Below are 21,523 nucleotides of genomic sequence, written 5' to 3'. Positions count from 1 at the left end.
ACCCAGGCTATAAAGATGTTATGTTCTACTCAATTTAGTTGTTTTACCCATGGCGGCCACAGAGACTTGCTGCAACGTCATCAGACCTCAACCAAACCTCAAATAACTTCCTTGTATTAAAAAAAAAAAAGCTTTTTGATGCAATGTTCTCTAAATAGGTATATCTCCTCCTTGGAATCATTAGCCAGAAATCCCCTCACTTTGAAGGGTTTTTGAGCAGACTTAGATTAATAATCCAGAGATATCTCTGGACCAGATGTTCCCATGGCCTTAAGGAAGAGGTCTGCAGATGAAGAGGTAAGTGTGGAGTGTGTATTTAAAGGGTGATCCTGGCATAGTAGGGGAGACTACAGGATTTGTATAATCAACATGGCATCCAAAGTAAGAACACAGTGCCTGGCACAGGTAGGCATGCTGTGGGATTTAAATAAAGGAATGAACATAGGGAGGCCGGGCATAGGAGAAGAAAGAGGGCTGAGAAGTTGTAGATCTGAGGCTCCTGTATGTACTAGCTGAGCAGTACGTATGACAAGACCTCAGTGTCCTGGTAAAAGGAGCCTAGTGGACTCTGAAGGCAGGTGATCCCAGGAAGGGCTTTTAGAGACCAAGTTGGCGCAAGGAAGGACATGCAACCTCTGCTTAGCTTGTACCTCTCCTCAATGAACATAAAAGGTAGCTCTTCCATTCAGGACATGTGTGTTTGGGGGATTTTTGAGACTCTGAAGATCACTGTGGCATCCATAGGCCACACTGACTGAAGTATCATAGAGTAGAAGGTAGAGGAAGTTGAAGAAAGAACTAGGAGCTTGGGAGATGAATATGGGGGGGTTTCCTTTAAGATACCCTGAAGCCATTTTGATTCCCCCTCTCTAAGGGACAAGACTTAATTTCAAACCAGGGCTGCACCCTTTGCATCCTGGGCATAGGAAATAAACATCTGCCCAACAAGTCTTGGAGGAAACAACAGGGGACAGGGTGATCCCTGGAGCCAAAGGCCCTGAGACCTGGAGAACAGACAGAGATGATTATTCAAGACCTGTTACCTGAGATGAATCCCCAACAGGGGTAAAAAAAAGTCAGCAGGGCAGGGCTGCAGCTTCTATCTAAGTACCAACTATGCCAAGATGGCTACAGTGCCAGGCCCTGCTCTGAATTATACTCTAAAGGGTGGACTTTTAAATATGGGGCTCAGCATTCCCTGGAGCTACGGTGGAGCCTAGCACAGTTTGTTTAATGTAGCAGCCACTGGCTACTACTCACCTACAGGGCAACTAGAACTCAGTGGGCCCATAGTACCAACTTCTGTGCCAGACTAGTATTCAAGGATTGCCTGACCTTCTGGGAGGCCAGCCCAACATAGTCATTGTAGGGCACTTATAGATTTGGCCAATAGATGTTCCTTATCTTCAACTAGGTGTCCAAAGTGTAGCCTGTGCTCACCTTCAAATACCACAAGAAATGGATCAATTTGAACTCCCTGGGTATATGAGAGGATACAAAATAAATGGACATGGGTATACAGTGTTCCTAGGAGGCCATAGGTATACTTTGTTCCTAGAAGGCAGGGAAATTGGAAGAGAGTGCCATGTAGAGTGATTACCTCTACCTCAGCCCCAAATTTGGGGAAACACAATGAGGAAGTGTGGAATTGTAGCACAGATACAGAAACCTCATGGTTTGTGATTGACCCCTGCCTGAACTAAGGGAGACCCCTATTGTAACCAAGCCTAATCCCACAATCTGTTTCTGCCCCTAACCCCCGAGCAGGCAGAAGTCAATGTGTGAAGAAGGAAAAGGCAAGGAACACTGAGATGTAGTGCTGTCCCCTGGTGCTTCCACAAGCGGTCTCTTATAAGTGTGGAAAAACAAACCTAAGCCCTCTTATTTGGTCCACTGACTGACACTGCAGACTTAATTCCCAGCTTTGAAGGGTTCCTGAGCTAAAGGGAGGTCACTGCTTGAAAATTGGGATCTGTGTCTTGGAATGGCAAAGTGGGGGATGATCCTAAGAGGTTGCAGGTGCTGAATTTTCAGAATATGAAGGTCTCTCAACTTCAGCAGCCCATGCATTCCAACTGCAACCTGTGATGGTGCTCTATCTGCCTTTTACTGAAGGAGCAAATCCTGTCACATCAGCAGAGCAAGCAGTGGCCTTTCCTACAGAAGATGACAGGACTGAAAATTCTAATGTCCTTCAGGGCCTATCTATCATTTTGTGGACCTGTAACTAGACTCAAGGCTAAATAAGCCCCTAGAGGTGAGATACACAGTGTGGTCCATGAGGAGGTTTGCTGTATTTCCAAAGAACTTAACAAGTTTGCCATTTCATTCAAGTACACATCTGGGGAATATGTGTGGGAGTGGATTTTAAAGTTGTGGGTTAATGGCAGAGGAATATAAAACAGAATCACTTTGAGTTTAGTGATATGAGTTCATTGAGCAGAGCTTTCAGGGTTAACATTGAGACTCACGCATTTTTAAAAACATCAAGAGGTTGCTGAAGTATATGTCCAAAGATGACCTACTGAGAAAGGGGCTGAAGTTACCTCATATACCTTGGTTTAGTGTTAATGGAAGGGTTTTAAGACCCAGGGTAATTACAATGTTTGGATGGATTCACTGCTTAAAACCTGTCTTGGTGCTGGGGAAATGGCTCAATGGTAAAAAATACTTGCTCTCTTCCAGAGGACTCAAGTTCAGTTCCCAGAAACCACATTGGGAAGCTCGAAACTAGAGTTTTACTGATAGTTACCATTCTTAAGAATTACCTCCAAACTTTTACCAAGGTGGCTATACACTAGAGAAAAAGAAACTATCAGACTTTCCTGGCCTATGGGATTCAAGGGACATACATCATCATAATAAAGGCAGTTAGAGCAAGTTCATAGTCAATATCAGCTTACATGGAGAGAAACTTCCCCTAAAATCAGGAAGCAAAGGATGTCCACTCTCTCCCTACCTATTCAATATAGTATTTGAAGTCTAAGCTAGAACAATAAGACAATAAAGAGATATAAATAGGAATGAGGTCAAAGTGTCTTTATTTGCAGATGCTATGATAGTGTGATAGCTATTCTCAGTTGTTGAGTTGGCACTGAACATACCTATGAAAGTTTTTTTCTTAATTAAATCATTTGAAATGGAGAGACACACTTCTAATATGGATCTTTGAGTTAGGAAGTTAGACCTTTGATCCAGAACTTTTGAGGTAGGGAGATAACACCTTTAATCTGAACCACATCTTCTGTTGGTAGACTATTAAAAGGACAAGAAAGAAGGGTGCTCTTCTCTCTTTGACTGCTTGCTATTGCAAGAAATTTTATTCCTTTACTGTAGTATTAGGAGTGGTGGTCTACGTTCCTGGCACCTGGCCGCCCACATGACTAGCTTTATACGAAATAATTACACGGAAACTGTATTCTTTTAAACACTGCTTGGCCCATTAGTTCTAGCCTCTTATTGGCTAATTCTCACATCTTTGATTAACCCATTTCTAATAATCTGTGTAGCACCACGAGTTGGTGGCTTACCAGGGAGGATCTTAACCTATGTCTGTGTCCGGCGGGAGAATCATGGCGACTGCCTGACTTGGCTTCTTTTTCCCAGCGTTCTGTTCTGTTTACTCCACCCACCTAAGGGTTGGCCTATCAAATGGGCCTAGGCAGTTTCTTTATTAATTAACCAGGGAAAGCAACAGATTAGAAAGAAATCACTCCCACATAACTTTACTGACATTGGAGCCTACTTTTTCAGGAATCCATCATATACTGAAGATGTCGAGACATCTATCCTGGTAGAATGAAAAACTACTGGATTCCTGGACATTAGTAGACAGCCATTGTTGGACTGGATGAACCACAGCCTGTAAGACATTCTAATAAATTTCCTTGGAAGATAGATAATAGAGAGATAGATAGATAGATAGATAGATAGATAGATAGATAGATAGATATAGGTAGATAGACAGACAAACAGACTCTACAGATTCTGTTCCTCTAGAGAAAGAACCCTGACAAATACAGATGATAAATGACTAAAATTTTCACCAGAAAAGTCCTACATCTGATAAACACTTTCCTCAAAGTAGCTGGATTCAAAATTAACACATAAAAATCAGTAGCCATCCTATATACAAATAACAAATGAACTGAGAAAAAAATCAGGGAAATAACACCCTACACAGTAACCTCAAATAATATAAAATATGCTAGGGTAATTCTAACCAAATAAGCAAAAGACTCATATGATTAAAAACTTTAACACATTGAAGAAAGAAATGGAAGAAGATATCAGAAGATGGAAAGATCTCCCATGCTCATGGATCTGTAGGATTAACATAGTAGAAATGACCATTCTATCTAAAGCAATCTACAAATTCATTGCAATCCCCTTCAAAATTCCCTCACAATCTTCATAGAAACTGAAAAGATAATTTTTAGTTCCATATGGAAACACAAAATGCCCAGCAGAATACAACACTCATGAATGATAAAAGAACTGCTGAAAGTATCACCATTCACAAACTCAATTTGTACTTTAGAGCTATGTTAATAAAAACAGCACTGGATTGGCACAAAATCAGATATGTTGATCACTGAAATGAAACTGAAGTCTCAGATGTAAGTCCACATACTAACCAAATTTTTGATGAAGAAGCCAGAGATATACACTGGGGAAAAAAAAAGACAGCATCTTCAACAAATGGTGCTAGTCAAATTGGATGGCTGCATCTAGAATACAAAATGCATCCATAGTTATCACTGCACAAAATTGAACTCCAAAAGGATCAAAGACCTCAACATATGGCTAGATACACTGAATTTCATAGAAGAGAAAGTAGGGAATAGCCTTGAACTCAATGGTACAAGGAAAGACTTTCTGAACAGAATACTGGTAGTATAGGAACTAAAATCAAAAATTAATAAATGTTCAACTTATACCCTTTAACATCTTATTTAGCAATTTCAAATTTTTTTAATATTTATTTATTTATTTATTAAAGATTTCTGCCTTCTCCCTGCCACCACCTCCCATTTCCCTCCCCCTCCCCCAAGTCCCCCTCCCTCATCATCCCTAAGAGTAATCCGGGTTCCCTGCCCTGTGGGAAGTCCAAGGACCACCCAGCTCCATCCAGGTCTAGTAAGGTGAGCATCCTTAAACATCCTTAGAAGAAATATTAATACAGAAGCAAACAGAAAACATATTTTTAAGTGGCATCAACTATGGAGGCTTGAGAAAGGGAAAGCTCCTGCTATTCACTCATGAATAAGTATAGTATCCTGTCCTTTGCAGCAAAATGAATGAGAATATAAGACATTATGTTAGGTTAAATGCTCTTGAGAGAAATACAATGTTGTATATTTTCACTCATAAAAAAATTAATAAATGTAACATCATGAAACTGAAAACCTCCTGCATGGCAAAAGATACCATCATTCACACAAATCAGAAGGCTAAAGAATGGGAAAAGATATTTACCAACTACACATCTGATAGAGGACTAATATGAAAAGAACTTAAAAATAGATATCAAGAAACCAACATAATTTAAAAGTGGTGTACTGAGAATTCTCAAAGAGGGAACTCAAATGTCTGATAATCACTTAAAAACTTCTCAATATCTTTAGTTATCAGAGAAATGGAAATCAAATATACAGCAGAATGGCCAAGATCAATAAAACAAAAGACAGCTCAATATTTTGGAAAACTGTGGAGTAAGGAAATCACTCTTCCATTGCCATTGGGAGTGTAAACTTGTATATCTGATGTGGGATTCCCCTCTGTATGCTGTGAAAATATTTTATTACCACTGGTTAATGAATAAAGCTGTTTCAGTTAATGGCTTAGTAGAGCAAAGCCAGGCAGGGAATGTGAACAGAGATAAATATAGAGATTATTAGGACTCAAGGAGACACCATTTAACTACACAAGGAGAAAGATGTGGCTGTCAGAACCATTCCCGTAAGCCACGGTTTCATGGTAATACACAGATTAATAGAAATATGTTGATTTAAGATCTAAGAGTTAGTTAATAAGAAGTCTAAGTTAATAGGCTAAACAATGCTGTAATTGACATAGTTTCTATGTGATTATTCAGGTCAGGGCAGGTGGGAAATGAACAAGCCATCTCTTTCTACATATATCCATATGAAAATCAATGTGGCAGTTATTCATGAAGCTGGGAAGAGATTCAGCTATACCACTATTGGCCTTATACCCAAAGGGTACTTCATCTTACTACAGAAACATGTGTTTAACTATGTTCACTGCTGCTCTATTCATAATACCCAGAAATTGGAAACAACTTAATGTACAACTCTGAATGAATGAATATAAAATGTGGTATATTCCCACACTGGAATATTATTCAGCCATTAAAAATAATAAAACCATGAAATTTGCAGGTAAATGGATAAAACTAGAAAAGAGATTCTGAGTGAGCTAACCCAGACCCAGAAATACAAAAAAAAAGATATGCATTTGTTTAGATGTGGATTTTAGCTGTTATGTCATTGATAAGCAAGGTACAATCTATATAAACCACAGAGGTTAGGAATAGAATAAGGGAATAGAGAAAATGGATAGATTTCCTTAGGAAGGGCATATAGAATAGATGATTCTGGATGGATGGATGGGGGAGTTGGAATGGGAAAATTAAATGGGAATAGGGAAGGAAGAGTGGGGAAAGAAAGGGAATGTGGAGAGAGACAACTAAAACTAAGGAACCCTTGAGGGGTTGTATGGAAATATAATACAGTAAAAACTTACATATATATCTGAAGGTGAAATAAATTAAATCACCCCCCCCCAACAACCCAGGCTATCACCAAGTCCATTTATTGATTGATATCCACAAATGGGTGGTAAGGCCTTTTTGCTGAAGACAATCCCTACACAATTCATTGAATATAGAAAATTTGAGCTGGTGCCTATCTAGAACCTTCACCCTATGGTTTAGTGTTCATCATTCTGGAGGGTGCTCTGCATACCAACCCAGCTACAAACCCTTCAAGCTACAGTGCCCTGCCTGCCTCCAAGATATGCTGCTGCAATAGTGGCACAAAGCTTGTGTGAACAACCAACCAATATCTGATTTGATTTAAAGGATGTACTCCATGAGATGAAATCAATACCTGACACTGCTTGAGTGATTAAGAACCTGACATGAGATAGGCCAGAAGCCTAGGGGAAAACCAAATTCAGTAGAATTTTTACATTCTGCTATAAAAACATAGCAATAAAATGACTCATGATGGCATTCTGCTATACTCATAGATTAGTGCTTTTCTCAGCCATCATCAGAGAAGCTTCCTCTGGGAGCACATGGGAACAAATACGGAGACTCACATCCAGACAATATGCAGAGTGAGAACTAAAACACTCAGTCCTACATGGGATATCTCACTCAATATTTCCCCTCAGGACTCAGGGAACTCTGTGGAAAAGGAGATAGAAAGAATGTAAGAGCAAGAGGGATTGAGAATACCAAGATAACAAGGTCTATTTGTTGGAGACTGATGGTAACTAGGTAGGAGTGCGAGGATTAAGGAAATGTCTGTTTGAAATAAATTGAGACAGAAAACACAGGATAGATTCGGGGGACTGCCATCTTACTCTGCACAGCCCCGAGTTTATTTCAGAGCCTGCTTATATACAAAAGCAGAACAAAGCACAGCATAGACAGTCAATACCTAACCACAAGATTATTCCTGTCCTGGTGTAAGCAACTTCTTCTGTCTGGATTTTTCTGTTAGCTTAATCAGACCTTTCTCACAACCCTCAAGGGTACTAGAGCAAGCAGAGCAGGCAAGCTTGAACTCAAATGCCGTTTTAAATCAGAATTGACTCCAGATGGAAACTGAGTCACACATGGCCTCCCACACTTTCTAAACACAGCACACCAACACACATATAAATTCAGAGACTGTGGAAGCATGCAGAGGCTCTGCACAGGTCTGCACTACGTAAGGTCCTAGAGCTGAGAGAAGTGGACACAGGATCACAATTCTAACCTGGGAGCTATCTTCTTTTCATAGCCTCTTGCAAATGAGAGATTAGTTTTTTCAAGGGAGCCTCACTAGGGAAATAAACCACTCTTAAGGCTAGTTCTCATGACCTGTAGTAGATAATCGGCACAAAATAATCTAAATGGAATATTCGCAGATACTTTACATCTATAATATGACTTTTGTTTTTTGTGTTTTTATAAGATTTCTGTGTGTGCAAACATGTGCGTTTCTATGTCTGTATGTGTCTCTTATGCTTTCTCTTTGGCTCTTTTTCTTCTTTTTTCTATTCTTATCTACTTGTTTTTGTCTTATCTTAGTGTTGTTTATTGGAGGGGATGTGGTGAAGAACTGAGACGAGTAGGAGGAGGGGAACCCTAATGAGAATACATTGTGTGAAACAAACCTCTTTTCAACAACAGAGAATAATGTTTTAGAAGGCTGGAGCATGGTGGTAAATACTTTTATCCCAGAGTTGTAGCGGCAGAGACCAAAGAATATCTGGGGCTACCATCTTGGCATATCTGGTAAGCCCCTTATCACAGGGAGAGATGCTTTCTCAAAGTTCAAGGAGAATGACATATGAAGAACCACAGTCAAGGTTGTCTCCTGGCCTTAATGGGCACATTCACACACATCCTTAAGATGTGCACACACACACACACACACACTACATTGTAGAGCATGTATGTAGATATAAACTACTTTTATCTGACAATAATTTTTCAGGAAGCATAGATGGAATGAAGTGCAAATACATGCAAACTTCATGTTAGAGTAACTGAAGGGAAAAAATGGAAAATAGAAAATTGAAGCTTGCCGGGCGGTGGTGGCGCACGCCTTTAATCCCAGCAGGCAGAGACAGGCGGATCTCTGTGAGTTCGAGGCCAGACTGGTCTACAAGAGCTAGTTACAGGACAGGAACCAAAAGCTACGGAGAAACCCTGTCTCGAAAAATCAAAAAAAAAAAAAATTGAAGCTCACATTATTTTTATGAATTCAGAGAAACTATAACTAGGAAACAGAATTAAAACTACAATCAGATATTTAAACTATTCCTGATATCTGAGAGTAGATTAAAATATTTTCAAAAGAATAACTTAAAAAGTCAGTATCAGTGCCAAGTGGTGGTGGCACACGCCTTTAATCTCAGCATTTGCGAGGCAGAGGCAGGTCGATCTCTGTGAGTTTGTGGCCTGCCTGATCTAGAGAAGCTAGTTCTAGCACAAGATCCAAAGCTCCAGAATCCTTGTCTTAAAAAAACCAATGAACAAACAAAACCAAACAAAAAACCAACCAAACAAAAAAGTATCAATAAAGGGCTTCCTTTGAGTGACCTCAGCATCAAGGGAACATTTATGATATAAAGTAAAAAGGAGAGAGTAAGAAAACTCCTGTCGAAATTTCAACTTATGGTGTACAATGAATTTAAAGGACTCTATAGTACTTAGCAGCAGAAATATCACAAGAATGTGTATGTGTTATACCATAAATTATATTTAAATATGTGAAGAATCTTGATTTGCTACAAGGACTATCAAACAGTTAATGAAAAGTCTGTTTTTTAGAAAAAGAAATTGTTGAGGCTGCCCTAGCCTCACTCCTTACAACCATCTGTCTGTCCAGTTCCCCAAGATACAGTGACCTCTTCTGACTTCCCTGGGCACCAGAAATTCACACATACACACAAGCTGGCACAACACTCTCCATATAAATTAAAATAAATGCATTTTTAAAAAATACATTTTTTTTTTTTACCAAATCTGGTGGTATTTTGACCGAATGTTTTTCAGCATACTGATTATTCTGTTATCAGAACTGATTTGTACCAAAGGAGTAATTGTGGGATAAACATTCATCACAATCTTCTGAACACTCAGGATGACTGGGTCGTACATCCATAACAGGACTGCAGTGGATGAGATGAAGAAGTCCACCCAGTACATGACCACAAAGAAAGTCACGAGCAGCAAGATGGTCTGGGTAGCCTTTTTCTCAGGGGATGCTCTCGGACGGCTGAGGCTGTGAAGATATTGGCATTGTCTCTGATGTCTGAACAAGATTATCACCATGTATGCACTTGTGATCAGCATAACTCCTACAAGAAATACATCTCTGGAGGTTGTCACTGTTAACACCAGTACTCTGATGATGTAGTTTGTGGGGAAGAGTGAGCAGGATTTAGTGACCTTCATCTGATTGGTCTCACTCACATTGGTAAAACCACCGACATAGATGATCAGGTTGCTATTGAATGACAAATTGAGAGACCAAATATAGAAGAAAGCATAGATTACGTACTTCTTTAGCTTAAGTTTAAAGTTCGCCAAAAAAGAGGTACTGGGACTGATAGTGACAGCCTGGAACACGCTCAAGAGGCAGGTGATGCAGATGGAGAGGCCTCTCATCACCCTGCTTATGTAAAATGTTGCCTTGCATTTGATGTCATTCTGAATGTTCAGCGACTCAAATATGTCTGTAATCCAAACAACCCCTCCAGTGAGGAGCAACATTGTGTGGGTGAAGGTCAGCTGACAAGAGATCAGGTCCATGGGCTTAGGTCTGTGAAATAGGATTATGAAAGTGTAGAAAACAAGGAGAAATATATTGGCGAGGACTCCAAGTACAGCTTGGAAATAAAGGATATTGTTTAATGAGGACAAAGTGGGAAATGTAGTCATCTTAAAAGCATAGTGGAAGCGTATTTCATATACCTAGAAAAATAATAGAGTATACATCAAACTTGTGACTCACTGGTCAATATGTCTATATCATCATTGTCTTTTACCTACCTATTCTTGATTTATCTGTCACTTTATTTTTATTGTTCCAGACTAGATATGGCCTATATTTCTATATGACCTCCATGTAATTTCTGTATATATAGCATATTGTGTATAATAAATGCATTGTCACCTACATCCTATACAGAATTCACATTTTGTGTGCCTGCATTGCATTGTGGACCTCATGTCTTAGAAAAATCAATCCTACTGATTTATATTGCCTTATTTTATACTTAACACCTAAAATGGTAGTGATGAACATAGTATTAATCATACTTGTAGAACTGAACAAAAATTATTCTGATTTGGGAAAAATCAGAAATCCAAAAAATCAAGTGAGTTAGCCTCATAGTCCATAGTTTTAACAAGCTCTATTTTTGCAACTATGCAGGTTTAGATTCATAATTCTAATGGAATCATAGTAATAAACGCATGATAACCCTACTATTTTAGGCAGTAAAAAGTCTATCTCAATTCATCCGGTTTTATATTAATTTTTTTTATGAAATCTTACATCCCTTAGGTCTGGAACTGAAGACATAGCTACAACTGGAGACTATTAGTGCACTTTCCATGCCTTGTGAATTGTATAACCATTATGCTCATAAATGGTCCTACATGTCTCTCTGTTTTCTTCCAATCTCATTTAAACCTTTTGTGAACTTGACTTCAAGTTCTAACTCCCAGCTAACTAACTCCCAGCTTCCGAGACAAACACTTTTTTCTTTTCTTTTTTGAGGGCAGGGAGGAGATAAAATGTTAACAATGTGAATCCTTGTGTCTTCTTCAGTTATTTTACCTACCTACATCCTCCTTCTGTAATCCCCTTCCCCTTCCCTTAGGAGCCTCCCCACCTGCTTTTCCATTTGCCTTATTGGATCAATTGTATTCTGCTATTCCCCTTTACCTACTCCCACCTTCTCTGGATTTGCATCCCTCCTCCTCTCTAAGGAGCCCCCTTTCCCTCTCTCCCTGATCAGCTCTTACCCTTCTATTACTTGTCCCCTATCCATTCTTCCCTACTACCACCCCCATCCTGGCCATGGTCCCATTTTGCTTTCCTGGCATCTGTAGTTACTACAGGCTACATACTCAAATCTGCAGAAGTGGAGCCAGGAGCCTCTAACAGGAGAGAACATGCCACACTAAAGAAACACTATTTTCAGCACATTGTGACAAACATGAACTTGCCGCAGATGACCATATAGTGATGCTGTTTTGAAATTTCTGTTTTAAAAGAGATTCTTTTCCACACAGTGGAAATCAAGGTCCTCAGTGTTATCACACATCATCAACACACAGACTGTTTTTAAAATTTTAATCAACATTCTTAACCTTTGGTAACGATGTTAGTTATTTGGCCCTGGGACAAGTGTCATTATTTTATCAAATTAATTTAATTAGGTACTTTAAAATTGGCTTTGTGATAGAAATAGAAAACAATTACCTTGATTAAGATTTTTGTGAGAAAAGAGTGACCAATTGTATTTTCAAGTTGACTACCATATTCCACATACACTAATTAATGCATGCATGTATAAAGATAATGCAGAAGTTAGTGGGTCCTACATGTCTCTAACTGTAAAATCTCCCCATGGATATGAGATCATAAATCATACACTTTATACTTACATGATTTTTACTCCTAAAAAGCATAATCTAGTAAATGAATAGATTCATCCCAATTGCAAGAGCCAAGCATCTGTTTCTCCTACCAACATATATCTACAGAAGCTTCACTGTGGTGAACTGTGTTTTAAAATCTCCAGGACAGAAAGTGGAGAGATGCTCAGTGTTAAGAGCATATTTGTTCTTGTGGAAGACCTGGGTTTGATTCTCCAGTTGTGACATGGTGGCTCATGACCATCTATAACTAGTTCCAGGGGTTTCATTGCCTTCTTCTGACTCAGGCAAGCAAGTGGTGCACAACATGCATGCAGACAAAACATATATGTATGTAAAATGAAATAAATAAATCTTAATAAATAAAAGTTCCAGAATAAAATCTCATTCAAGTGTTGATCTCCAAACTGTAAGAACTGTAGCCCAATTCCAACTTTAAAATTGCAAGTGATCAAATCATATACTCATAAACATTTATTATTAACTATAGATCTAAAACTTATTAATATAGCACAGGTATTATAAGCCACAAAAAGAAGATAATATAATAATATAAAGATAGCAATCTAAAAATGTTTTATTATCCCAAAGTCATACACTTCAACTTCTCTACTTCATATCCATTGCTTTGTAAATGTTTATCTCATACAGAAAAATGATATACCTTCTAGTTGATCAAGTGGCATCTTTCTTTTGGGTCCACTGGAGCTGAAACTGGACCAGAAAATTCCAAAGCTACCATGGCTACAAACTGAGGTGTTAATGTATATATTCACTGAGAAAAGTAATTTGTTATATATAAATTTTTCCTGCAGTGCTGAGGTCAATCTAAGTATTCTTCACAATTTAGAAAAGCACTCTAAAACTAAGGCACACATATTCTTGACCTCTGAAGTTTTGTTTGTTTGTGCTTGTTTTTAAGACAAGATGTCAATCTATAGTAGATGCTGGCAGTGACCTTGCTACAAACCCAAGGATGTTCTCAATTTTATGCTCCTTCTGCTTCTACCTTCTGAATGCTGGAGTTTTGGTGTGCACACCACTCGGAGATGTTTATTTTAACTTAATTTAAAAATGTTTATCAGGAATTTTTATTTGTTGCCTCTGGCAGTTTCATAACAGAACAAAAAGAATTATCATAAGCTAATGTAACCAGGAAGCCATAGAATAGAAGAAAACACCAGAGGTAGAATCCACAAAGTACTGCAGTGTCAAGGAGATCTGGACCCTCTAGGCCACACTGTATACACACCTCAAAGTCTGCAGGAGTGTGAAGACTGGGGCTGCTCAGGCTGATATGAAAGCACTGAGCACATTCAGAGCAGACACTGAAGGTGGCTGTTATTGCTGTTTCTGGAGTTCTCTATAGTTTAAATTGTAATATTTAGTTGCAAGTACTGAAACACATGGTGTGCCCATAAATATTCACAAGAGTGGAGAAGCCATCAAATTGACCCCGACCAAAAGACTAAGCAGTCTGCAAGCAGCTGTTGGAAGAATCGTGAAAGAAGTCAAGCGTTGCTTTCTGCATAGCTCCACATTCTTCCAAGAAAAATCACCTTACCCCTTCACTATTACAGTATTTAATTTTAGAACAGTCTTGTATTATGAATTTATTATATTCTTTTTTATTTTGCTTTAAGAAGATAATAATATAATGAACATATAAACATATTAGATCAAGAATCACTTTCATTTTATTTTACCATAATTAGTGAGTAATGAACAAAAGCAGTGTGTCTGCTCAGAGAGAACACAGAGTGATTGTGTGACTTCAGATGACAAGATACATGCGGTTGACTGATGTGCTGTCCACTGTCAACAATATTAATATGTCTTCAGGAATTTCAGGAAGATGAAGACCTTAGCCACCCAAACTAGTTCTATGAGGAGATCTTTATGGAATACATAAGGCCAGCAAGAACAAATAGTGACTACTTATTAATAACACACTAATTCTTAGCTATTGCCCGATACACTTAAATAATTTAAATGCATAAGTTATTCTTTGGAAATTGAATTTAGCACAGATAAAACTGGAAGCACAAAGACATAGATTATAACGATCACACACTTACCTGCCAGGTCCCCTGCAATGAAGCAGCAGTATCACTGCAGAGCCTGTGGGGAAGCAGTCAGACCCAGAGATTGATCACAACTCCCATGACTTAAATCTGGGAACGATACGAAAATGTTCACAGAAAATGTGTGTGTGTGTGTGTGTGTGTGTGTGTGTGTGTGTGTGTGTGTGTGACATTATTGGACGACTGAGACTAAGAACAGAGCAATGCATAGTGCGCACTAGGAGTACTAACATGAACACCTGTACAGCCCTTGAGTGAAAACCTGTGAGTTATATCAAATATATTCGTGTAATAAAATGAACTTTAAGGAAAATGGAGAGTGCATCCACCCTCTGTTTTCCGGTTGACTTGATTAGAGTTTGGGCCCTGTCTAGTCTGCCCATGCAGACTTTTAAGTAAATTTGTCAAAACAAATGAAAGTTCCATAATATTTGCAATTGTTAACTCATATTTCTAACAATTTTTGTTAGAATTTTGTATTGTTGTATTGCTACTCTGTGCCCATAAACTTAATGATAGTTGTTGGCATCATTTTGTTCCATTTTATTGACAATGATTCCATAATTCTACATTATCTATTTTCTACTTTGATTTTGTTGTATTTTCTTTGTGTGAGAGTGATGGTCTCACTCTGTAGATCAAACTGACTTCAAACTCACAATGCTCCTGCCTTAGCCTTCAAAGGTAGCACTGCACCTGACTTCACTTCCACTTAATCTCCTCTATACGTTAGTGATAGTCAAGCAAGATAAAATGGACTTTGATACAGCAGCTAAACTTAATTTACATGACATTTTGTGAATGTGTATTTTGTAACTGTTAGATGAGATACCGGTGATTTTGGCTTCAATTAATTTTATACTATTTGAGAATTGCAAAGACTTTTCTCACTGCTAATTACATCAGTATCAATGCACAAAGTTCAATTTGGAAAACTTGAATATTAAAATGAATTTATTTTAATTAAAATGCTCAAGACTCTTACTGAAATTTCTTGTTTTACATTTTTGCAAAACTAACTTTAAAAAGATTTAATAAATGAGTAAGGTGAAATTTTCCAATACTTTTAAAATACCTAGAAAAGATCTACTTTATTAGAAACCATTGCAATACAATCAACAAATCTACATTAAAATTTTGAAGTTTATTATACAATGTTAAGAACATCTTATGTTTTACTAGGCCATGAGTTGAAACTTTCCTAAACATTCTTAAGTATATGCAAACTTAACATAATACAAAATTACTGATAAACACTAAATTAGTTAATGTTTCTTCTAAATTCCTGGCTTAAGTTTCATATAAATGCATATAGTTAGTTAATTTGAGAAAATGTTTGAAATGAAAAAATACCAACCATAATTCAAACAAATCAATATTGTAAATGTACCCAAGCAAAGCAATAAATGAGTGTTCTTTGGTTTTTATACTCTAAGTTATTTCAGGTATTTTCCTACAGAGATAGAGAACCTAAAACAACAGAATTATTAGAGTATACACTCAGGAGAATCTATACTAAGATATGCTGCTTAATACATTCCATTTGGGGTCATGTGTTACATATTTATTAGTATACATTCACTGTAAAAAAATGATTGGTTCATGACATTTTCATTCAGTATATACTATCCTTCAGTCATCTTTCACCCTGTTAGCCTTTCCTGTCTCTATCCACACTTCTGCTTGGCCCTATGCTCTTCCCAATATTCCCCTTCTACCATCACATACATTATATTCAGAGATCATAATAAGTGACCACATTTATATTCTTTTATAAATCATTACACTCATGTTTTTATGTCAACAAGCATCAGTTGTGCTTTCTTATGATACAGTGTGGCTCAAAAGTAAAAATGCAGAGAATTCTCTAATCATTTTATTGCAGAAAACCCTAACTCATTTCACCACCTACTTAGAGCTTACTATTAATGAGTAGAAAAAACACTCACCTGACCGGGCCTTTGATTAAACATCCACATAAAATGAAGCTCTAAGAAGCCGTTATAAAGAAGAAATGTCATCTTCTCATCTCCCTCTAGATTCATAATTTTCATGTCATCTGGAAAAGGACAGTTCTGACCTTGAAGTTGTTAGAAAGTGCAACCATCAAATGGGAAAGTAAACTTTCCTAATTCCAGGAAAATAGTGGAGCAGATACAGCTGAGCTCTGGGTTTCCCGTGTGTGAGTTACTCTCTGCAGGCCCTACATGTCTGTGCAGATTACTTGCTGTCAGGCCTTGTGAACAAAACAAAAGTAATAACATTGCTTTTAACAAAAGTAGACAAACATTTCAGATTCCCCAAGGTATCCTTCCTGTTTCCAAAACTTTCCTGGTACTTTCCAGGGACTCATCTAGAAAGTATGAACACTTTTGCTAAAATTAAGAGACTGTCACCTCCTCCAAACACACTTAGGAAAAGTAATCTTTCTTACAGAGAGCACAGGCAGGAGGTGATGTAACAGTACTATCAGCAAAAGCAGGCTGTGGGGCTATGGATGTAGCTCAGCTGATAGACTGCATACCTAGAAAGTATTACACTTTGGAAACAGATCATCAATTCAAAATTGTCTGCCCCATGGCCAGTTCAAAGCTAGTGGGAGATCATGCTGCATTTCCCTGCCAGAACACTTCCTTCCTCTACAGTTTAGGCATGAAGTTCCAGGCTCTACTTGTGGACTGTTCTTCTCTTCCTACTCCTTAACCTCCTCTGGTGAGTGTACTCACAGGATTGTTTATACCTTACACTCAGAGTTAGAAACCTATAGAGTCTTGTTTTTAGCACATAACTGTCAATTGACCCCTTCTTATAATTTATCATAAAGTTTATTTCAGCACTAATTATAACTGTCACCTTGGTTATTCTCTTAATTCAAATCCATCTGATTTTTATTTTATTTTTTTATTTTTCCAAGCCAAACTGTATCCAGCTTTATTAAAGACACTTTCCATAAACAATCATGGTTTTCCAGGCAGAACATGGGCAGACAATCAGTAACAGTAGACAAGAACTTCCAAACTCCCTTCTTGTATCGACTACCAAAATCAGAAAGTCACTATAAAACCCGGTGAGTCTTCATTGGATGCTCTGAAAAGGGGGAGGAGTTTAGAGTGAGGGCTGACATTTCACATTGAGGATGTTGTTTCACAACTTTTCACAAGCCGACCCTGACTTTCAGGAAATGAAATGAAAATGGCAGAATTGTCAATCTGCAGATCCACAATCTTCTATAAAAGGAACCGCTGCACTTTTGAGGACACTCAATATCACTGCAAAGTCCAGATTGCCCAACAGACTGGCAAAACCAATTTTGGGGATCAGGTTCCAACAGGTCTCTGGTCGTAAGGGAGTTAAGTCTATGTTGATGGTACAGGGGGAGGAGGATAGAAAAATGAACTGAGTTTTCCCACACAAGGCATGTTGTGCCATGGTGGCCACATATGTCAACATGTCCCCAGGACGTCTCTCCTGGGAGCCAAGAGGAGTCTTTCAAAATTATCAGGGAAAGATGTTTTCCATCATGAATCATCATCCATCCAGCTTGGGAGACACTGCTAGGGACACATGTTCCTCCCCACCCAAAACAATGAAGTGTTCTGTGTGCTAACAACATAGCTTAAAAAAAAAAGCAAAACAAAATTCTGCATTTTTATAAAACTTGATAAAAAATAGTATTTCAAACTGTACAGTCACCAGAAGTACACAGTTATCAAAAACGCACACATTTCACTTGGCGTCTCCAGCACCTTCAGCTTTTTGTGCCTGGTCTGTTTTGGCGTCTCCATTCTCTGCAGGATTATTGGCATCCTTACCATCATCGGCCTTCCCCTTCTTCACCTTGGGTACCTTCTCTCCCTTCTTTGCAGGGGCCTTTTTAGGTTTGGGCTCTGGCTTTGGAGGAGCAGGTTTAGCGGACAACCTTGCCGATCTTCTCTGTTGCTCGTCCTTCACCTTGGCTTTATCTCCTTTAGTATCCCCTTCAGCCTTTCTTTTGGGCATGGTGGCGGCGGGGGGGGGGGTGGACGGGGGGGGGGACGGGACACGTCGGCGCTGAACGCGGGGCTGCAGCGGTGTGCAGCTCGGGTCCGTCAGGGGGTCGTTCTCGCTGCTTCTTCTATTTATTTATTTTTTTATTGAAAAAATTTCTGCCTCCTCCCCGCCTCCCATTTCCCTTCCCCTCCTCCCAATCCTCTCCCCCTCCCCCCACGCCATTCCCCCTCCCTCTGGAGTCTGAAGAGCAGTCCTGATTCCCTGCCCTGTGGACAGTCCAAGGTCCTCCCCCCCCTCCATCCAGGTCCAGGAAGGTGAGCATCCAAACACGCTAGGCTTCCACAAAGCCAGTTCATGCAGTAGGATTGAAACCTAGTGCCATTGTCCTTGGCTTCTCATCAGCCCTCATTGTCCGCCATGTTCAGAGAGTCCGGTTTTATCCCATGCTTATTCAGTCCCAGTCCAGCTGGCCTTGGTGAACTCCCAATAGATCAGCCCCACTGTCACAGTGGGTGAGTGCACCCCTCGAGGTCCTGACTTCCTTGCTCATGTTCTCCCTCCTTCTGCTCCTCATTTGGACCTTGGGAGTTCAGTCCGGTGCTTCAATGTGGGTCTCTGTCTCTATCTCCATCCATCGCCAGATGAAGGTTCTATGGTGATATGCAAGATATTCATCAGTATGGCTATAGGATAGGGTCATTTCAGGTTCCCTCTCCTCAGTTGCCCAAGGTACTAGCTGGGGACATCTCCCTGGATACCTGCGAGCCTCTCTAGAGTCAAGTCTCTTGCCAACCCTAAGATGGCTCCCTTAGTTAGGATATATACTTTCCTGCTCCCATATCCACCCTTCCTTTAGCCCAACCATCCCATTCCCCCAAGCTCTCCCCATCCTCCCCTTCTCACTTTTCTCACCCCATTTCCCCTTACCCCCATCCCACCCAACCCTCAAGTTCCTAGTTTTTGCCTGGCAATCTTGATTACTTCCGATAACCAGGCGGATGACTATATGTTTTTCTTTGGTTTCACCTTCTTATTTAGCTTCTCTAGGATCACAAATTATAGGCTCAATGTCCTTTATTTATGGCTAGAAACCAATTATGAGTGAGTACATCCCATGTTCATCTTTTTGGGTCTGGGCCACCTCTCTCAGGGTAGTGTTTTCTATTTCCATCCATTTGCATGCAAAATTCTAGAAGTCATTGTTTTTTTTTACCTCACTCTAATATGTATATATTCCACACTTTCTTCATCCATTCTTCCATTGAAGGACATCTAGGTTGTTTCCAGGTTCTGGCTATTACAAATAATGCTGCTATGAACATGGTTGAACAAATGCTTTTGTCATATGATAGGGCATCTCTTGGGTATATTACCAAGAGTGGTATTACTGGGTCTTGGGGTACGTTGATCCCAAATTTCGGGAGAAAACGCCACACTGATTTTCAAAGTGGTTGCACAAGTTTGCATTCCCACCAGCAATGGATGAGTGTACCCCTTACTCCACAACCTTTCCAGCAAAGGCTATCATTGGTGTTTTTGATTTTAGCCATTCTGACAGGTGTAAGATGGTATCTCAAAGTTGTTTTAAATTGCATTTCCGTGATCGCTAAGGAGGTTGAGCACGACCTTAAGTGTCTTTTGGCCATTTGAATTTCTTCTGTTGAGAATTCGCTGTTCAGTTCAGTGCCCCATTTTTTAATTGGGTTAATTAGCATTTTAAAGTCTAGTGTCTTGAGTTCTTTATATATTTTGGAGATCAGACCTTTGTCTGTTGTGGGGTTGGTGAAGATCTTCTCCCAGTCAGTGGGTTGCCTTTTTGTCTTAGTGACAGTGTCCTTTGCTTTACAGAAGCTTCTCAGTTTCAGGAGGTCCCATTTATTCAATGTTGCCCTTAATGTCTGTGCTGCTAGGGTTTGGTTATACGTAGGAAGTGGTTTCTTGTGCCCATATGTTGTAGAGTACTTCCCACTTTCTCTTCTATCAGGTTCAGTGTGCTCAGATTGATACTGAGGTCTTTGATCCATTTGGACTAAGTTTTGTGCATGGTGATAGACATGGATCAATTTTCATTTTTCTACAGGTTGACATCCAGTTATGCCAGCACCATTTGTTGAAGACGCTTTCTTTCTTCCATTGTAAACTTTTAGCTCCTTTATCGAAAATCAGGTGTTCATAGGATTGAGAGTTAAAATCTGGGTCTTTCAGTCGATTCCATTGGTCGACTTCTCTGTTTTTATGCCAATACCAAGCTGTTTTCAATACTGACGCTCTGTAATAGAGTTTGAAGTCAGGGATAGTAATGCCTCCATAAGTTCCTTTATAGTATAAGATTGTTTTGGCTATCCTGGGTTGTTTTTTTTTTGTTTGTTTGTTTTTCCATATAAAGTTGATTATTGTCCTCTCAAGATCTGTGAGGAATTTTGATGGGACCTTGATGGGGATTGCACTGAATCTATAAATTGCCCTTGGTAGAATTGCCATTTTTACTATGTTGATCCTCCCAATCCAAGAGCAAGGGAGATCCTTCCATTTTCTGGTATCCTCCTCAATTTCTTTCTTCAAAGACTTAAAGTTCTTCTCAAATAAATCCTTCACTTCCTTGGTTAGAGTTACCCCAAGATATTTTATGCTATTTGTGGCTATCATGAAAGGTGATTCTTCTCTGATTTCCCTCTCTGCTTCCTTATCCTTTGTGTATAGGAGGGCAACTGATTTTTTGGAGTTGATCTTGTATCCTGCCACGCTATGAAAGGTGTTTATCAGCTGTAGGGTTTCTTTGGTGGAGTTTTTGGGGTTGCTTATGTACACTATCATATCATCTGCAAATAATGAAAGTTTAACTTTTTCCTTTCCAATTCAAATGCCTTTGATCCCCTTATTGATGGAGTAAGGTTATTGGTTAATTAATAAAGAAACTGCTTGGTCTCATAGGTTAGAACATAGGTGAGTGGAGTAAACAGAACAGAATTCTGGGAGGAAGAGGAAGTGAGCGCAGATGCAGGGCAGCTCCTCTCAGAGCCAGACGCAATGCAGC

At 39.1% G+C, this 21,523-nt stretch overlaps 2 protein-coding genes across 2 annotated transcripts; both read right to left on the bottom strand.

Annotated features, from left to right (window-relative positions):
* Positions 1 to 9,760: 9,760 nt before the first annotated feature.
* LOC130874382 (putative vomeronasal receptor-like protein 4) lies at positions 9,761 to 11,333 on the bottom strand. Its single transcript, XM_057769660.1, has 2 exons — positions 11,325 to 11,333; positions 9,761 to 10,687 (listed from the first exon to the last, which is right to left on the bottom strand). Exons 1-2 carry the CDS (start codon positions 11,331 to 11,333, stop codon positions 9,761 to 9,763), a joined length of 936 nt encoding a protein of 311 aa, XP_057625643.1.
* Positions 11,334 to 18,132: 6,799 nt separating this feature from the next.
* LOC130882991 (non-histone chromosomal protein HMG-17-like) lies at positions 18,133 to 18,498 on the bottom strand. Its single transcript, XM_057783135.1, has one exon. It carries the CDS (start codon positions 18,496 to 18,498, stop codon positions 18,226 to 18,228), a length of 273 nt encoding a protein of 90 aa, XP_057639118.1. The 3' UTR covers positions 18,133 to 18,225.
* Between the last annotated feature and the right edge of the window lie 3,025 nt (positions 18,499 to 21,523).

The sequence above is a fragment of the Chionomys nivalis genome, chromosome 1, assembly GCF_950005125.1.
Source record: "Chionomys nivalis chromosome 1, mChiNiv1.1, whole genome shotgun sequence".
Taxonomy (NCBI): domain Eukaryota; kingdom Metazoa; phylum Chordata; class Mammalia; order Rodentia; family Cricetidae; genus Chionomys; species Chionomys nivalis.
Note: the sequence above shows the minus strand (reverse complement) of the source record. Positions and strands in the feature narration are given on the sequence as shown.

Bases quoted from the DNA above. Each gene is read 5' to 3' on its own strand.
- LOC130882991 (XM_057783135.1), bottom strand. From the start codon at position 18,498: ATGCCCAAAAGAAAGGCTGAAGGGGATACTAAAGGAGATAAAGCCAAG.